This window comes from Danio rerio, chromosome 22, assembly GCF_049306965.1.
Source record: "Danio rerio strain Tuebingen ecotype United States chromosome 22, GRCz12tu, whole genome shotgun sequence".
Taxonomy (NCBI): domain Eukaryota; kingdom Metazoa; phylum Chordata; class Actinopteri; order Cypriniformes; family Danionidae; genus Danio; species Danio rerio.
Window position 1 is genome coordinate 233789 of NC_133197.1, and position 18712 is coordinate 252500.

Here is an 18712-nt window from a genome sequence, read left to right on the forward strand (position 1 = left end):
CTGCCGTTGGAGTGTGTGAGCCTTCTGTGGTTAAAATGACAAAAAAAACAAACGCATACATGATCGATTAGACTCTTACACCATGCAGCTTTTAGCTTAGCTTGCTACATTTCTCAGGGGTAGTTTTTAGTGTAGTTAAGCTACATTATAAGTAGAGTAGCTAATAGCTTAGCTCACTTCATTCTTCAAGTAGCTAGCCCAACACTGGCCATATCATCACCACCCGGTCTCCTGTCCACCAATCAGCTGCTGTGTGGTCTGGCGCAATATGGCTGCCGCTGTGTCATGCTGCACACACTGGTGCAAGATGAGGAGATTCCCCCAATGTGTATTCTGGAAATTCCCGTAATGTGCGCTCTGAGTCTCCAGAAAAGAGCTGTATAAATGGAAGGAATTTTTACTATTATTATTATTATTATTATAATTATTTTTATTATTATTATTAACAGCTCTGTGTTTTGCTTTGGAGAGCAGAGCTGAAGACTCAATTAAACAGACACGATTACAATTAATGAAGCCTTAGTGAAAACACCAACGACAACAACACTTACACACCTCAGAGTTTATTACAGGACTGCACCCTCAAAACACACACACACACACACACACACACACACACACACACACACACGATTAAATGTAAAGAGTCTGTAGAGAAGGCGGTGAGGGACAACGCTCCTTCCAGGTGCATTGTGGGTAGATCAGTGTGTGTATGGCAGTGCGCGCTGTCGCAGGACGTCCCACAGCAGCATGCTGAGAGTGGTGTGTGGAGCCAGACGCACAAACACCGGCGTCATGCCCTTATAAAGACCCAGAACACCTTCAGCCGCACACACCTTCAGCAGACAGTCCACGAACCCGCAGTAGAGGCGGCCCTGAGGAGCACACACACACACATGAGGAGAGCTCACAGTGCATTATAACAGCTCATAGTGTGCATTATAACAGCTCATAGTGTACATTATAACAGCTCATAGTGTACATTATAACAGCTCATAGTGTACATTATAACAGCTCATAGTGTACATTATAACAGCTCATAGTGTGCATTATAACAGCTCATAGTGTGCATTATAACAGCTCATAGTGCGCATTATAACAGCTCATAGTGCGCATTATGACAGCTCATAGAGTGCATTATAACAGCTCATAGTGCGCATTATAACAGCTCACAGTGCATTATAACAGCTCTTAGTGCGCATTATGACAGTTCATAGTGCGCATTATAACAGCTCATAGTGCGCATTATAACAGCTCATAGTGTGCATTATAACAGCTCATAGTGTGCATTATAACAGCTCACAGTGCATTATAACAGCTCATAGTGTGCATTATAACAGCTCATAGTGTGCATTATAACAGCTCACAGTGCATTATAACAGCTCATAGTGCGCATTATGACAGTTCATAGTGCGCATTATGACAGTTCATAGTGCGCATTATAACAGCTCATAGTGTGCATTATAACAGCTCATAGTGTGCATTATAACAGCTCATAGTGTGCATTATAACAGCTCATAGTGTACATTATAACAGCTCATAGTGCACATTATAACAGCTCATAGTGTGCATTATAACAGCTCATAGTGCGCATTATAACAGCTCATAGTGTGCATTATAACAGCTCATAGTGTGCATTATAACAGCTCATAGTGCGCATTATAACAGCTCATAGTGTGCATTATAACAGCTCATAGTGCGCATTATAACAGCTCATAGTGTGCATTATAACAGCTCATAGTGCATTATAACAGCTCATAGTGTGCATTAAAACAGCTCATAGTGTGCATTATAACAGCTCATAGTGCGCATTATAACAGCTCATAGTGTGCATTATAACAGCTCATAGTGCGCATTTTAACAGCTCATAGTGCGCATTATAACAGCTCACAGTGCATTATAACAGCTCTTTAGTGCGCATTATAACAGCTCATAGTGCGCATAATAACAGCTCATAGTGCGCATTATAACAGCTCATAGTGTACATTATAACAGCTCATAGTGTGCATTATAACAGCTCATAGTGCGCATTTTAACAGCTCATAGTGTGCATTATAACAGCTCATAGTGCGCATTATAACAGCTCACAGTGCATTATAACAGCTCTTTAGTGCGCATTATAACAGCTCATAGTGCGCATAATAACAGCTCATAGTGCGCATTATAACAGCTCATAGTGTGCATTATAACAGCTCATAGTGTGCATTATAACAGCTCATAGTGTGCATTATAACAGCTCATAGTGCATTTTAACAGCTCATAGTGTGCATTATAACAGCTCATAGTGTGCATTATAACAGCTCATAGTGCGCATTATAACAGCTCATAGTGCGCATTATAACAGCTCATAGTGTGCATTATAACAGCTCAAAGTGCGCATTATAACAGCTCATAGTGTGCATTATAACAGCTCATAGTGTGCATTATAACAGCTCATAGTGTGCATTATAACAGCTCATAGTGCGCATTATAACAGCTCATAGTGCGCATTATAACAGCTCATAGTGTGCATTATAACAGCTCATAGTGTGCATTATAACAGCTCATAGTGCGCATTATAACAGCTCATAGTGCGCATTATAACAGCTCATAGTGCGCATTATGACAGCTCATAGTGTGCATTATAACAGCTCATAGTGTGCATTATGACAGCTCATAGTGTGCATTATAACAGCTCATAGTGCGCATTATAACAGCTCATAGTGCATTATAACAGCTCATAGTGCGCATTATAACAGCTCATAGTGTGTATTATAACAGCTCATAGTGTGCATTATAACAGCTCATAGTGCGCATTATAACAGCTCATAGTGTGCATTATAACAGCTCATAGTGCGCATTATAACAGCTCATAGTGTGTATTATAACAGCTCATAGTGCATTATAACAGCTCATAGTGTGCATTATGACAGCTCATAGTGTGCATTATAACAGCTCATAGTGCGCATTATAACAGCTCATAGTGCATTATAACAGCTCATAGTGCGCATTATAACAGCTCATAGTGTGTATTATAACAGCTCATAGTGTGCATTATAACAGCTCATAGTGTGCATTATAACAGCTCATAGTGCGCATTATAACAGCTCATAGTGTGCATTATAACAGCTCATAGTGTGCATTATAACAGCTCATAGTGCGCATTATAACAGCTCATAGTGTGCATTATAACAGCTCATAGTGTGCATTATAACAGCTCATAGTGTGCATTATAACAGCTCATAGTGTGCATTATAACAGCTCATAGTGCGCATTATAACAGCTCATAGTGTGCATTATAACAGCTCATAGTGCGCATTATAACAGCTCATAGTGTGCATTATAACAGCTCATAGTGCATTATAACAGCTCATAGTGTGCATTATAACAGCTCATAGTGTGCATTATAACAGCTCATAGTGTGCATTATAACAGCTCATAGTGCGCATTATGACAGCTCATAGTGCGCATTATAACAGCTCATAGTGCGCATTATAACAGCTCCTATATTCAGATATACTCAGATCCTGCAGATGAGCCTGACACTAGTGTGTTAATAACTTTGAGATGGTGTTGATGTTATTGTGTGTTTTTCTGCAATATGTTTATATTGTCTATATAGTTTTTTTCTCTCTCTTCTTTATTATCTGTATATTTGATATTTATGGTATTTGTGTTATGAAGTCTTTTATTATGAATTAATTACCATCATGGATATAGACGGACACAGAAGGATCGCACATGATCACGGCGTCTCAGCTGTGCGGTCTGCTACGGACTAAAGGTTTCTGGTTTGATTGGAGAACACGTTACTGACACGTCATGTTTCATATGTTTGTTTGTTTGTTTGTATTGCGTTTGTATGTGATTGTCTGTTTGTTTGTGTATGGCTTTCATGTTTGCTAACTTTTGGTTTCATTTTCCTTTTGTACACAAGCTCTGACGGTGTTTGCCGTACGGTGCAAGGTGTCTGGATTACAGTGCAAGGTGTTCGGTGTTGCCTTATGGTGTTTGGAATAGGGTGTAAGGTGTTTGATGTAAGATGATGGAGTCAGTGAAGTGAATGCTGCACTCAAAATACATCATGGGAAAACCCCAGTGAGAGAGTCAATCCTGTACTGAAGCAGCTGGAGACCCCCAGACCCAGACTATGAGCTGCTGTAATGCAGAAGAGCGGCTCTATCACAGCGCTGTATTCTTAGACAAGCAGTATTCTGTGTACAACCATCCCGCTGACGGTGTGTGTGTGTGTGTGTGTGTGTGTGTGTGTGTGTGTGTGTGTGTGTGTGTTACCTGTTTAAACTGGTCCACAGGCTGGTTGTAGAGTCGTGTGCTGATGACGTCAAACGGAGTCATGATGATGCTCACGGCCACACCGCTCATCACAGCGGCACAGAGAGTGTTGAGGGAGCTGAGCGGACTGAACCACTGCGCGCACACACACACACACACACACACACACACACACACACACACACACACACACACACACACAGTGACAGTGATGAGATGAAGCATGGTGTGAGGTGATGTAGGCGTATGTGTGTGTGTGTGTGTGTGTGTGTGTGTGTGTGTGTGCTGACCTGTGTGTGTGTGATCCAGTCCTTGGCGGAGCTGAAGGTGGCCAGTTGCGTTGCTGACCCCACCATGACCCTCGGCACGGCCCCGTTCACCCCACGCCACAGACCACACACACCCTCACGCCGGTAGATGGAGACCAGTGCACTCGACATGCCCTGAACACACACACACACACACACACACGCACCTTCAGCACCAGGAACATCTGTAACACCTGTCTGAAGCAGCAGTGATGATGTCATAACACTCTCTGATCTCTGATTGGACACTGATTGGCTGCAGTGTCGCTCTCTCACTAAGAGTGTGTGTGTGTGTGTGTGTGTGTGTGTACCTGATGGTTGTGCTGGTGTCCTACAGCGATGGCCGCCACTGTCTGTGCCTGCAGGTGCGTCTTCACCTGACCAAAGCAGAAGCAGAACACGTAAACATCCATACACACCGAGAGTGTGTGTGTGTGTGTGTGTCGTAAACACTGATCCTGCGCTTCCTCTGCGGTCTGATATCTGAGCCCGAGTCCGGCTGCTTTGCTGTCAGCACTCAGGGGGAGAGAGCAACACACACACACACACACACACACACAAACACACACAGACAGACACACACACCTGCAGAAAATTCAATAAAGATACACACACACAGATATGCACACACACACGCATACACACTTCCAGGAACTGCCTGACACTGGAGCCATCTGCTGGAGCTGTCAATCACTGCAGTAGTGTGTGTGTGTGTGTGTGTGTGTGTGTGTGTGTGTTTATATTCCAGTCTATGCAAGACTGCATGTATGTAAGTATGTGTGTGTGTGTGTGTGTGTTGTACCAGATACGCGGGGGATGCGATGAAGGCCCCCAGTGCTCCGGCTGCAGCTCCGGCTATCAGACTGCAGCAGGGTCCGTCAGTGACCCCCGCCGCCTGCATCTGGGCGTAGGAGCCGAGGCGCAGCCCGTTCATCAGCCCCTGGTACAGCAGCGCCGCCGTCAGCCCCTTCTGGAGGCCCCGGAGCCCGTCGGTGCGGCCCACCACCCACAGCGCCTGCAGCACGCCGCGGTACAGCCGGCGGTACGAGCCCCGCGCCCGCAGCTCCCCCTGCAGCTGCAGCCGTGTCTTCACCACCTCCAGCGGGTTGGTGAACACACACGCGCCGCAGCAGGCCAGCGCGCCCAGCCCGAAGTCCAGCGGGGGCCACAGGGGCGGGCGGGGGGGCGAGGGGCCCGGCGTCGGGGAGGACGGACCCGAGAATGCAGAGTTCATCAGCTGCATGACTGCAGCACACACACACACACACACACTCGTGTGTTTTCAGCAGTGCATCACGTGTTCAACACTTCCTCTGCAGACATTACTGACATCCACTGAAGAGGAAGATCCACTCATCATCATCATCATCACCTGCAAAACAGAAGACCACTCACATCAGTACACCTAAACCAAGACCAGGCGGTTCATTCCACTGTGTATAACATATGCTAGAATAGTTGCCGGTTCATTCCACTGTGTATAACATATGCTGGAATAGTTGCCGGTTCATTCCACTGTGTATAACATATGCTGGAATAGTTGGCGGGTCATTCCACAGTGTAAAACAAATGCTGGAATAGATGGCGGGTCATTCCACTGTGTATAATAAATACTGGAATAGTTGGAGGTTCATTCCGCTGTGTAAAACATATGCTGGAATAGTTGGCGGTTCATTCCGCTGTGTAAAACATATGCTGGAATAGTTGGCGGTTCATTCCGCTGTGTAAAACATATGCTGGAATAGTTGGCGGTTCATTCCGCTGTGTAAAACATATGCTGGAATAGTTGGCGGTTCATTCCGCTGTGTAAAACATATGCTGGAATAGTTGGTGGTTCATTCTGCTGTGTAAAACATATGCTGGAATAGTTGGCGGTTCATTCCACTGTGTATAACATATGCTGGAATAGTTGGCGGGTCATTCCACAGTGTAAAACAAATGCTGGAATAGATGGCGGGTCATTCCGCTGTGTATAACAAATGCTGGAATAGTTGGCAGTTCATTCCGCTGTGGTGACCCCTGATTAATAAAGGGACTAAGCCAAAAAGAAAACGAATGAATGAAAACCAAGATCAGCTTACACTTTCCATAACAAACACAATTATTGATAAAAACGACAACAATCATCTGTAGAAATCAATAAATATAAATGTAAATAAATGAAACTGAAGCATTAATAATCATATCAAAGTGAATAATTAGCAATGAATGTGTTATTCTGCAGAATTAATGAGCACTGATCAGCAAACTCTGGTCTGCAGCTGTTCAGCAGAGGCACCAGTAGATGGCGACACAGTGAAGCAGTTATAAACACACAGCGCGGTGAATCTTCTCATTTGCCAAAACTGTAGACTAGCGAAGTTTACCTGCATATGGAGGATGATGAGAGGAAGACCACCGCCTCAACTCATGAGCAGCACTGTTCTCCGCTTCAGTGTTCGCTCACACTATTGATCCACTCAGAGCTTTGCGCAAGAGTGTAGGAGCGCTGTTAAACTCTGATCAAGTACAGTTACTGAACCTGAACACAAACACTGAACACAAACACGCGTTCACAAAACAAACTAAAGCAGAGCTAACTACACAACACAACAACAACAACAAAAACTACACAACAACAACACTGAGACTGAGCGGACACGTGGAGCTCATCAGCAGAGCACTGCACATCTAGAACAGCCTCAGCCAGCAGATGAAGACTCATGATCATGAATCATAATCAACACACACACACACACACACACACACACACACTCAGCTTTATCAGTAAGTGGAGATGCTGACCCTGCGCTGTGCCACATCTGCATAATTGATTAACGTTATGACGTGATTGTCATGTTGATCAACTCTTCAGGTCAGCTCTACAGATCAGCTCTAAACACGCTAACAGCACTAGTCGGTTATATTGAGTCGTGATGTTTCTCCGTGTCTTACCGGCTCCGCGCGCGCCTCCGGTTCTCATTCACACGCTCGTAAACACGAAGCGCTTCTGCTCACGCCCCGCCCACAGCTCCCGCTCAGCCAATCAGCGCGCGGCTCCTCACAGCCTCCCCGCGGACAGCCAATCACAGCTCAGCTCGGCGGCCTGAGTTCATATGGGCTAAAGGTGAAGCTGGATCTGAAACTCACATGTTTGAGGGAAAAGCGGAACACACACACACACACACACACACACACACACACACACACACACGATGAACAACACACTGTGAATGTCTGCGGTGCTGTGCAGCTGAAGGAAAGGCTTTAGACGCCGCTTTAAGTGTTAAAAACACACAATACAGCAGTAATGAGGCTGGCGTTCATTAAAGAGCAGTGTGTGTAGCAGAACCGGATGAATGGAGATATGAGGACCGGACCACGTGACCCCCGCGGGTTCCTGTCAGCATGTTCATTAGCATTCTAACATTAAATAAAGGCTATAAAACACGTGTTAATGACACATCGAGCACAGTAAAGCAAGAAGCTGCAAGAAAAGAGTCATGAGTGCAGACTTCGAGTTAACAAATCTGGAAAAACTAGACAAACCGAGCATTTAAAGGAACAGCACACACCCTGCCTACTGTTTACTCTGCATCCACTGACCTCAGACCAGCTCAAGATTGTTGACTCTGTTGATCACAGATGAAGATATTCTGAAGAATGAGGAAAACCCTGAAGCATTGACAAGGAAATGATCTAAATACAATGCAGAGTTTCCTTTTCACATGTCTGCTATATCTGTAGACATTAATTATGCTAAATATGCTCGTATACAGTAGTCAACATCTGAAGTGGACCAGCGTCATCTTTCATTACGTCCAGCTAAAACCACCAACACACAGCCATTCTCACCTCAGCACAACTAGACTGATCCACTTTACATGTAGACTACTGAATATCACAATGTTCATTCCTTTTCCTTCAGCTTAGTCTGTTGCCACAGTGGAATGACCCACCAACTATGTTTTACATAGTGTATGCCCTTCCAGCTGCAACCCAGAACTGGAAAATACCCGTACACACTCATACACTACGGCCAGTTTAGTTGATCAGTTCCCCTATATCGCATGTGTCTGGACTGCGGGGGAAACCGGAGACATTGTGCTGCCCTATATCCAAATATTTCAGTATATCCTTAACATTTTCCCACTGGAGTCCATAATGGAGTGGGCGGGGCTAAAATATCTGTGATTCTGATTGGTGGAACTAATGTCGAGAGGATCATGTGCTTATGATTGACTACAGCTGGTGCTGCATTATCCCATTCATGATTGTCCAATCAGACGTTTCCTAAGCCACTATAAACACCCTCAGCTCCAGATCACAGCCATCTTGGTTTTGAAGAATCCCCCCTTCCACCCCCACTCCTCCTCCATCCTAGATGGGTGGCACAGTGGCTCAGTGGTTAGCACTGTCGCCTCACAGCAAGAACGTCACTGGTTCTAGTCTTTAACAAGCCAGCGGACGTTTCTGTGCAGAGTTTACTCGTTCTCCCCGTGCTCACGTGTGTTTTCCCAGGGTTCCTCTCACCGTCCAAAAATATGCAGCTTAAGTTAACTGACTAATCCACTTCAGCACATAGACATGCTGCTAGTCTGTAGTTATCTCTTAAAAACAATCACTATCTGTTCATCAGCAGGGGAGTTCTCCACATCTACCACAGCTCAAACTCCCCTCTCGCCCTGCAAACGGGAGGGAGCCCCGGGCTCGAGGATATTATGAGCTCAGGGCTCTCTCCCGGGACAGCATGCCAAACACACTTTATAATCAATCATCAGCTGAGGGGGAACTCTTGAAAGAGTGTGTGTTGTGATCTGGGCCCTCACACAGGGCTGTCCTCCATCCGTCTGTGTGACAGCAGAGAGCAGCAGCTACAGGAGCGATGAGAAACACACCCACACACCACAGCATCTCAGAGAATCAAGACATGGAGAACTTTATTTCTGTTTACAATCCACAGTCTCATTCCCTCCACACACACACACACACACACGCACACACGCACACACACACACACACACACACACACGTTTAATGTAAACAATGCAGGCTGAAAGAGCGATAAAAAAGGTCCATTTCATCTGTTCCTCCTACAATCGTTTCTTTCCTTCAGTCAGATCAGCGTTTCTGAGGGTGAAATACAACAGAAACAAGACAACATTCCCTTCTGGAGTCCTCTCTCTCTCACACACACACACACTCACACTCGCACTCGCACTCGCACACACACACACATGCTAGTGTTGGTGGTTTATGAGGACTCACTATAGGTGTCATGTATGTTCTACAGTATGATGCAGGTATGCTGCGGTCCTCGTCCTCACCCAGACCTACAGCAGCCCTGTGGGGACTCTGAGTGTGAAGCCCTGTTAAATATCAGTGAGTGTGTTCAGTTTAACAAAGCTGTGTCCTCATAAACCACCAAAAACAGTGTACACACACACACACACACACACACACACACACACACACACACACACACACACACACACACACGAAGCGTCCCTCATCCCGGTGGTTGGAGCAGCAGTGTGTCTGCGTGTCCGGTGTCGGTGTGTAAGGTCAGTCAGTGTACGGCAGCGCGGCAGCTCCTCCATTACCTCTTGGCGCGCACGAAGTACAAGGCGTTGGTTTTGGGGTAGTATTTGACGTTCTGCTTTTTGTCCATGAGTCCGCCGAAGATGATGAGCTCCCCGCGGCCCTGGACCACGGTGTGCAGGCTGGTCTCGGGGGGCCCGGTGACGGCGCTGGGAGCTCCGCCGCTGCCGTACACCCGCCACGCCACCACACCCTGCGTCCGCGCCCGCGACACGTCCAGCAGGTACATCTGCATGGGCTTACAGCTCAGCGCCTGGTACAGCGGCTTGCCCACGTTCAGGCTCTGCGGCGGGTGGTGCCCGAGGCGGCGGGCGATGGGTGGGGGGCTGGCAGGGGCTGGAGGGGTCCCGCTGGGGGCTGAGGGGCCTGGTTGCGGTGCGGGCGGCGGGGACGGCAGAGAGGATGAGGCTTTGACGGCTTCCAAACCCCTGCGCAGCGCTGCTGGAGACACGGCTCCTGGGGGCGTCCGCGGGGAACCCGGTGGTGTGTGCAGACCATTGGCACTCGGCGGAGAGCCGTCCCAGCTGAGATCTGCAGGGCCCGGGGGCCGGGCGGGAGGCGAGGCCTGCTGCACAGGGCTGGTGCGCGGGGACGGCGAGGCCCCGTTGAGGAGAGGAGGGCTATCAGGGCCCCGTGAGGGAGATGAGGACGAGGACGCTCGTGCTGACGCTCGGGGCCGCAGAGTTCCCCAGCGCCCGTTCACACACGGGGCCTCCTCCACTGCCCCCAGCACTGCCCCCGCCGCCCCGCTGCGCACCGGAGACTGGGACCGCAGGGATGGTGGGTCAGGGCCCAGAGGAGCAGGGGTGGAGCTGATGGGGGACGGCCGAGAGTTCAGACTGGGGCTCAGAGGGGCCCGACCAGATGGAGCCTGGGAGAACACCACCACACACTGGCCCACCTGCAGGACACACACAAGAGAGTAAGTCTGAGAGTGTGTGTGTGTGTGTGTGTGTGTGTGTGTGTGTGTGTGTGTGTGTGTGTGTATATAGTTAGGTCCACAAATATTTGGAGATGGCCCAGCTCCAGCATGGTTGCCTCTATACAGCAACACAATGGACATGAAATGAAATGAGGGCAGGTTGAGCACATCTCGGTCATTTCAGATCCATTGTGTTGCTGTATAGAGACAAACATGCTGGAGCTGGGCCATAACTATATACACACATGTCAGTGTGTGTCATCAGTGTGTGTGTGTGTGTGTGTGTGTGTGTTCACCTTGCAGGCCGGATGACACCAGAGCTCCGGCGCTCCATGATCCTCGTTCTCCACCCGCAGCTGCTGCCACGTCCAGCAGGGGTCGCTCATGTGCAGGAGCCAGGCGTCCTTCAGCAGCTACACACACACACACACACACACACACACACAGGTGTTGTTGTCGCTCATGTAAACACACACTCAGGTATCTGCGCTAGCTGCCGGTGCTCACCGCGTTCGGTCCTCCACAGCCACCCAGAATCAGCAGCGTCTCCTCATCCATCACGATCTGCGGGACAGAACACACACCGACTTGAGTGAGTGTGTGTGTGAGTGAGTGTGTATATGTGCGTGTATATATATATATATCTGTGTGTGTGTGTTTAACCTGAGACTGTCCTCCGCGTGGGTGAGGTGACGGGCCGCTGATGGTTGGTTTAGACCAGGTCCACTGCTCCAGATCCAGAACCCACACCTCATTACTCCTGCCACACACACACACACACACACACACACACACACACACACACACACAGAGAGAGAGTGATGAGCAGACATGCATGCATTTTTACACAAAGAAAAAGCCACACACACACTCTCTCTCACACACACACACACACACACACACACACACACACACACACTCACATCTGCCGTGCCCCCAGTGAGCCGCCGAACACCACCATCGTGCTGCGGATCACAGAGGACGAGTGTCCGGCCATCGGCGGCGGCCCATGAGTCGTCACAATACAGTTCCACCTGCGCAACACACACACACACACACACACACACACACACACACACACACACACACACACACACACACACACACACACACACATATATTAATTTGATGAAGATCCTCTTCAGACCAGCAGGTGGCGATACACAACTGTCTAAAGGTGTGTGTGTGTGTATATATATATATATATGTGTGATGTTAAAGAAGTGCAGTGGTGTGTGTGTGTGTGTGTGTGTGTGTGTGTGTGTGATGTTAAAGAAGTGCAGTGGTGTGTGTGTGTGTGTGTGTGTGTGTGATGTTAAAGAAGTGCAGTGGTGTGTGTGTGTGTGTGTGTCTGACCAGTTCTTGGAGGGTGAGTATGTGTGAATCTCATCGAAGAAGCGCTCGGGCTGGTGCAGCGGGTACGGACTGGGCCTCGTCCAGCCGCCGAACAGAACCAGCAGATCCCCGTACATCACCAGTGTGGCGCCCGCTTTAGGAGACGGGTACGAGCCTGACAACACACACACACACACACACACACACACACACAGATATGTGAGCAGCGCACACACATAAACATACATATCTACAAACACACACTTATGCATATATAGTTATACACACACACACACTTACACACATACACACACACACTCACACAGTGCACTGACCTGAGGCCAGCGGGCGGATCCACTCTTTACTGTTGAGGTCCAGACGCCACAGGTCATTGAACGCCGCGTTACAGCTGCTCTGAGTGCAGCCGCCGAACACGTACATCGACTGATTAGAGTCGTAATAACACGCACCTGCAGAACACACACACACACACACACACACACACACACACACACACACACACACACACACACACACACACACACACACACACAAATCAGAAAAGTAGCATAGGGTAGGCGTGGCTTTTATCTACCAGCTGCTGATTGGTGGTTGAGATGTGGGTGTGGCAGGGTTGAGTGTCAGGTTTCAGGAGAGTGGGCGGGGTTTAAGATGACTGACAGCTGTTGTGATTTTCTGATAAAACATTAATTGTTAGTTCTTAATCCTTGAATAGGAGGTCAGTGTGTGTGTGTGTGTGTGTGTGTGTGTGTGTGTGTGTGTGTGTGTGGACACTGACTGTGAGAGAAGCGTTGTGTGATCGGGGTTCCAGGATACGGGTACGTGCGACTCTCCCACTGGATATTTCCCTCCTGAATGGCCCGCAGGAAACCATGGTAACACTGATGTGCCACACCTGGGAGAGAGAGGTGATGTGATTGGTTAAGTAGACTAATGCTGTATGGTCAGGTATGGTTAAGTGTGGGCGTGTCACTAATGCTGTATGGTTAAGTGTGGGCGGGTCACCTTTGATGAGGCGGTACCACTGTTTGCAGACCAGGGCGGCCGTCTTGTGCTCCTGATAGGGCGACAGGAAGGACAAGATGTACTCCAGCACCTCCTCCGGCAGCTCGGCCATACTGTGCTCCGCCTTCAGCTCAGCTCCGCCCTCCTCCAGCTCCATGGCGACTGCACAGCTGTCCTCCCCGTCTGAACAGTGGGACATTATCTGTTGTGGACCTGCAAAGAAACACAATCAGAACAATGTAGAACACATCAATAACTACAGTGAAGATCATAACTATACTACAGTGAAGATCATAACCATAACTACAGTGAAGATGGTAACCATAACTACAGTGAAGATGGTAACCATAACTACAGTGAAGATGGTAACCATAACTACAGTGAAGATCGTAACCATAACTACAGTGAAGATCATAACCATAACTACAGTGAAGATGGTAACCATAACTACAGTGAAGATGGTAACCATAACTACAGCGAAGATCATAACCATAACTACAGTGAAGATCGTAACCATAACTACAGTGAAGATCGTAACCATAACTACAGCAAAGAACGTAACCATAACTACAGTGAAGATCGTAACCATAACTACAGCAAAGATCGTAAACATAACTACAGTGAAGATCGTAACCATAACTACAGCAAAGATCGTAACCATAACTACAGCAAAGATCGTAACCATAACTACAGGAAAGATCATAACCATAACTACAGCAAAGATCGTAACCATAACTACAGGAAAGATCGTAACCATAACTACAGCAAAGATCGTAACCATAACTACAGGAAAGATCGTAACCATAACTACAGGAAAGATCGTAACCATAACTACAGGAAAGATCGTAACCATAACTACAGGAAAGATCGTAACCATAACTACAGAAAAGATCATAACCATAACTACAGCGAAAAACATTACTATAGTGAAGATCGTAACCATAACTACAGCAAAGATCGTAACCATAACTACAGGAAAGATCGTAACCATAACTACAGGAAAGATCGTAACCATAACTACAGAAAAGATCATAACCATAACTACAGCGAAAAACATTACTATAGTGAAGATCGTAACCATAACTACAGTGAAGATCGTAACCATAACTACAGCAAAAAACATTACTATAGCGAAGATCGTAACCATAACTACAGCAAAAAACATTACTATAGCGAAGATCGTAACCATAACTACAGCAAAAATCACAACTATAGCGACGCTTGTAACCATAACTACAGTGCAGATCATTATAACTATAAAGAAAAGATAATTATACTGAAAATCATAAAAACAATTATAACAATAACAACAGAGGAAACTATAAAAGCGTGAACATCTTGATAACTCCTCCAAGCAAATGTCAAATTTGCCATGCGAACCCAAATGCCACGCCTTCGTCAATGTTTTCAAGCAGTTTTGTTTGATTTACACAAGCTTTACATCGCTCACATGCGTAACGGAGAGATCAGGACAGCCAAGCCTTTTCCTCATTACGCAAAACTGACAAATAAAGGCTGATTTATACTTCTGCGTCAAACGTCGGCGTATGCTACAGCGCTGACGCATAGCCCTTAGCCATGGCCGTCAGCATCACTGACGTGCACCTCTCAAAAAATGTAACTATACGTCGCGCAAGCTCTGTGATTGGTTGGCTTGGTAGCGCTGACGAGTCTGGGCGGGACAGAGAGCCGCGCGAATGGCGCGAGCCTGATGGAGCGATTGAGTCCCATAAATGAGAAGTTGTTGCACGTCCGCCGGTTCCTGCCTCAAAATTTAAGCCACTTGTACATCCCGGAAGTGTTCAGGAAAAGCAAAACAGCAGAGAAGAAACTCGACACAGAGAAACATTTACACCTCACTGCCCACTAGCGCTTCAGAAGTGTTAATGCAGACCAACAGAGACAGCAGCAGAAGTGTAAATGCACAGCTGCACGTGTTGCATGCGCCGTAGGTTACGCTGGTCACCTGACGCAGAAGTATAAACCTATAAACCAGGCTTAAAGTCATCAATAATGTTTGGATTTTAAAGATGAACTCTCAGAATTTATACACAGTGTGCTGTACACTGTACACACACACACACACACACACACACAGTGAGTGAACGCTGTTTTCCAGCAGAGGTCAGATCTGCATGGCTGCAGCTCTCATGATCAGATGACAGTAGAGGAGAGTGATGGGGAGAGCGGGAGTGTTCAGAGGTCTGCATCTCCAGCTCAGCTCTGACTCCACTGTTTTACTCTACAGAGAAGCTCGGCTGAATGAAAGTGCTCAGATGGTGCAGATGAGCGCACGGTGGTGTGGTGTGTGAGTAAATACAGCGTGAGGAGTGTGTTCAGCAGGTCACTCCGCCGTGTTGAAGATGGAGTTATGAGTGTTTCAGTGCAGTGAGCTCTCTGATGCTGATGACGATGATCAGACATTAATAAAGCGAGCGCCTGCTCCATACTTTACACTTCTGTCCAGACAGCTCATGTTCTGATCCTCCATTAGTCTCACACAGTCTAGTGATGCGAGTTCACAGGTCAGAGTTCACTAAACTCTGCAACGCTGTGAAACTTGACAAGGAAAGTGCAGTGAGAGCGCAGCTGTAAAGATGATGATGATGATGATGATGATGAGCACAGGCACAACACACACCACACTGAGGAGAAGAAGAGCAAACACACAATACACTGACAACCACCGTAACCATAGCAACAACCACTGACAACCATAACCATCATTACAGACATCACAATGATGTTCACACACACACACACACACACACACAGAGAGAGAGTAACACGCATATAGACACAGAAACTCACACTCACACAGAGAGTAACACGCATATAGACACAGAAAAACACACACACACAAAGAAATAAACCAAACACACACACACACACACACACACACACACACACACACACACTCAGACAGAAACACACACATACACACAGAGAACAAAACAGAAACACAGACTGAAACAGTAAACACACACAAACACAGAAAAAACACACACGTACACAAAAATAAAGACACACACAGACAGATATAACCCATAAACACACACACACACAGATAGACGGAGAGAGAAAATAACACACATATGCAGACACAGAAACTCACATACACAAAATTAGACACACACACACACACACACACACACACACACACACACACACACACACACACACACACACACACACACACACACACACACACACACACACACACACAGCTCTTCATTAGCTGCTCGCTAACCGCCGGCTGATTCCCGTCTGGCTCTGGATGGCGGGGGGCCGCGCGCCGTTACCTGTGTCCGGTGTGCCGGTGTGTCCGGTATGCTCCGGTGTGTCCCGGTGTTCCTCCGTCTCCAGCTCCGTTCTCCCGTTCGTGTTTGTGTTTCTCTTTATCAGCTGCTTTCATGAACCTCCTCACTCCAAACATCCGCCATCTTCCCTCCGCTCAGGAGCGCGCACGCACACACGTCACGCCAGTCTCGGAGCGCGCACGTTTGGGCGACGTCCGCTACAAAAAAAGGTGTTTATTGGAGTAATTCTGTTTCTAGTGAAGTTTCTCCGTTTAAACCCGGTTCTGTTGTTTTTTTCTCATAATAACAGACGCGTTAGCTGTTCTGTAATAATCCAGCAGGCGTCTGCATCCACCACTAATAACCATAATACATCATATCTGGGAAATAATGTCGCTGCTCCAGCCAAAGCTGCTGTTGTAGAGTAAAACTGCTCCTCAATAACCCAGATTCTGTCAGCTTTCACACGACACACGTTTTGCAGCAGTAGCAGCTTGATTCTTTAACCATTTATGTATCAAGAAAGATTTACGTCACATTTACTATCGTCAAGCATTTCTTATTTACAGCTTTATAAAGTGATTCAATTCTGTGAGTCGGCTCGTTTTCAACGGATCTCAAAGCTTTGAACAATGTGATTCACTCCAGCGAGTCTGTTCGTTCCATAGACCGTAAAATATAGGTTTGCTCTAAACATGTACGTAGCTTGAAAGCTTTATTCAAGTGAATCGGTTCGTTCGGACTGCTGTTGTAAGTGAACTCCATCCATCACTTGAAATAAACAAGCTAATTGATAAACATATCTGATGAAGAGGTTTTCTCGCATGTGGCAGATTCTGCAGATTTAATGTGTGAAATCAAAATTGACAAGTTTATTTTGCTAGCTCATTGTTTTTCTTTAGGTGAATCATACATGCTAATCGAGTTAATCTACTGAACAATACTGTTTTGTTCATCTTCAGATCTTTAGTCTGAGCATCTGCTTCCACACATGGAGTGGCGCTCCTGTTGAAGTCAACCTGAGCGTTTCCATAGCAACTGTATATTAATATTCTTAACCACACCCCTCTCAACAGTTAGTTTGCCATCAGTGAATGTGCTGGAAAGAAAGCCCCGCCCCTAATCAATATTCAGTTTCAGCTGGAAGCACATCAACATACTGCAATACACGACTAATATCCTAATAGAGCTAATGTCTTGCTTAGCTCGTCACGTGAGGATCTGGCGTTAGCGCTGACCGCCAGGAAAACACAGATTAAAGGCAAACAGAGGTAAAAATGAAAGAGGCTTTACTGTCAGACATAAAAACAGTTTCCATCTGATTCCATTAGAGTTTCTAGTCTTGGTGATTATTAACAGTGAATTAGCGTTAGCTGTCGTAAACACGAGCCACCGACACAAGCACAGACGATACAGCACGTTTAATAAGTTTCCTTCTACTAATACATTAAACAGACTCTAGGCCAATGTTAAACGGGAGTCCCATCATGTTTGTTCTGGCTGTCCTCTGGCACTTCCTGTAGAGGCCTAAGCTCTTCCTGTGCCTTGAGCGGCGGTGTGAAGCCCATGTTGGCTGCTTTGGTCTGTGTTTCTGCAGCCACCGGCCGACCCTCGTTATCCAGAACTCCCTCTCCGTGCAGCCAGTCCATCTTCTGCCGGTGCTGGCGGACCGCGGCGTCTACTCGCGCATCAATCATAGCCTCGCTCAGGACCCCGTCCTCCGAGGAGTACGCCGCCGCCTGCACGCACACACACACACACACACACACACCATTACCCATCAGCCTTCACTTCAACACATACTCCACTATACAAACTGTGTAAAGTCACATGCTGAAACTCCCTGTTCTGCAGTATTTCACAAATTAAGCATTACAAATTTTCCCTTGGTGAACAAGACGAGACTGTGAGGTGTAAAGGTGAAAACGCGAGTCGTAGTCACAAAACAGGATCTAAAGTCAATTGTGAAA

General features: G+C 46.9%; 3 protein-coding genes across 7 annotated transcripts in view; all 3 read right to left on the minus strand.

The window, feature by feature from the left end:
* Window positions 1-547: 547 nt before the first annotated feature.
* On the minus strand, window positions 548-7582 carry slc25a34 (solute carrier family 25 member 34). Of its 4 annotated transcripts, none has more exons than XM_073936333.1 (7): window positions 7515-7582; window positions 6947-7114; window positions 5383-5952; window positions 4892-4957; window positions 4563-4715; window positions 4273-4407; window positions 548-875 (listed from the first exon to the last, which is right to left on the minus strand). In XM_073936333.1, the coding sequence occupies exons 3-7, from the start codon at window positions 5821-5823 to the stop codon at window positions 702-704; spliced, it is 969 nt and encodes a 322-aa protein (XP_073792434.1). In that variant the 5' UTR covers window positions 5824-5952; window positions 6947-7114; window positions 7515-7582; the 3' UTR covers window positions 548-701. The 4 variants fall into 4 exon arrangements, with proteins under 4 accessions (XP_073792434.1, XP_073792435.1, XP_073792436.1 ...); XM_073936334.1 differs by having other exon boundaries at window positions 7365-7538; XM_073936335.1 differs by lacking the exon at window positions 6947-7114 and having other exon boundaries at window positions 7365-7538.
* Window positions 7583-9474: 1892 nt separating this feature from the next.
* fbxo42 (F-box protein 42) lies at window positions 9475-16895 on the minus strand. Of its 2 annotated transcripts, NM_212739.1 has the most exon segments (11): window positions 9475-9810; window positions 10195-11061; window positions 11379-11495; window positions 11590-11646; window positions 11746-11842; window positions 12006-12116; window positions 12439-12592; window positions 12753-12887; window positions 13217-13333; window positions 13444-13656; window positions 16746-16885. In NM_212739.1, coding segments are annotated over 10 exon segments (1860 nt in total). In that variant the 5' UTR covers window positions 13601-13656; window positions 16746-16885; the 3' UTR covers window positions 9475-9762.
* A 1119-nt stretch (window positions 16896-18014) lies between these two features.
* The window catches only part of atad3 (ATPase family AAA domain containing 3), a 6772-nt gene continuing 6074 nt past the window's right edge, over window positions 18015-18712 (minus strand). The window contains exon 16 of the mRNA NM_205703.1: window positions 18015-18481. Within this exon, the coding sequence (NP_991266.1) occupies window positions 18212-18481 (270 nt within the window). The 3' untranslated portion in view covers window positions 18015-18211. The remainder of the gene's footprint in view (window positions 18482-18712) is intronic.

Bases quoted from the DNA above. Each gene is read 5' to 3' on its own strand.
- slc25a34 (XM_073936333.1), bottom strand. From the start codon at position 5,823: ATGCAGCTGATGAACTCTGCATTCTCGGGTCCGTCCTCCCCGACGCCG. The intron at 4,958-5,382 runs GTACAACACACA...TGCTTTGGTCAG, and splicing joins TCGCATCCCCCGCGTATCTG to GTGAAGACGCACCTGCAGGC. The intron at 876-4,272 runs GTAACACACACA...TGTGCTCCTCAG, and splicing joins CTGTGGACCAGTTTAAACAG to GGCCGCCTCTACTGCGGGTT.
- fbxo42 (XM_073936298.1), bottom strand. From the start codon at position 13,642: ATGTCCCACTGTTCAGACGGGGAGGACAGCTGTGCAGTCGCCATGGAG. The intron at 12,593-12,752 runs GTCAGTGCACTG...GTGTGTTGTCAG, and splicing joins GATCCGCCCGCTGGCCTCAG to GCTCGTACCCGTCTCCTAAA. The intron at 11,062-11,378 runs GTGAACACACAC...TGTGTCCTGCAG, and splicing joins GGTGTCATCCGGCCTGCAAG to GTGGGCCAGTGTGTGGTGGT.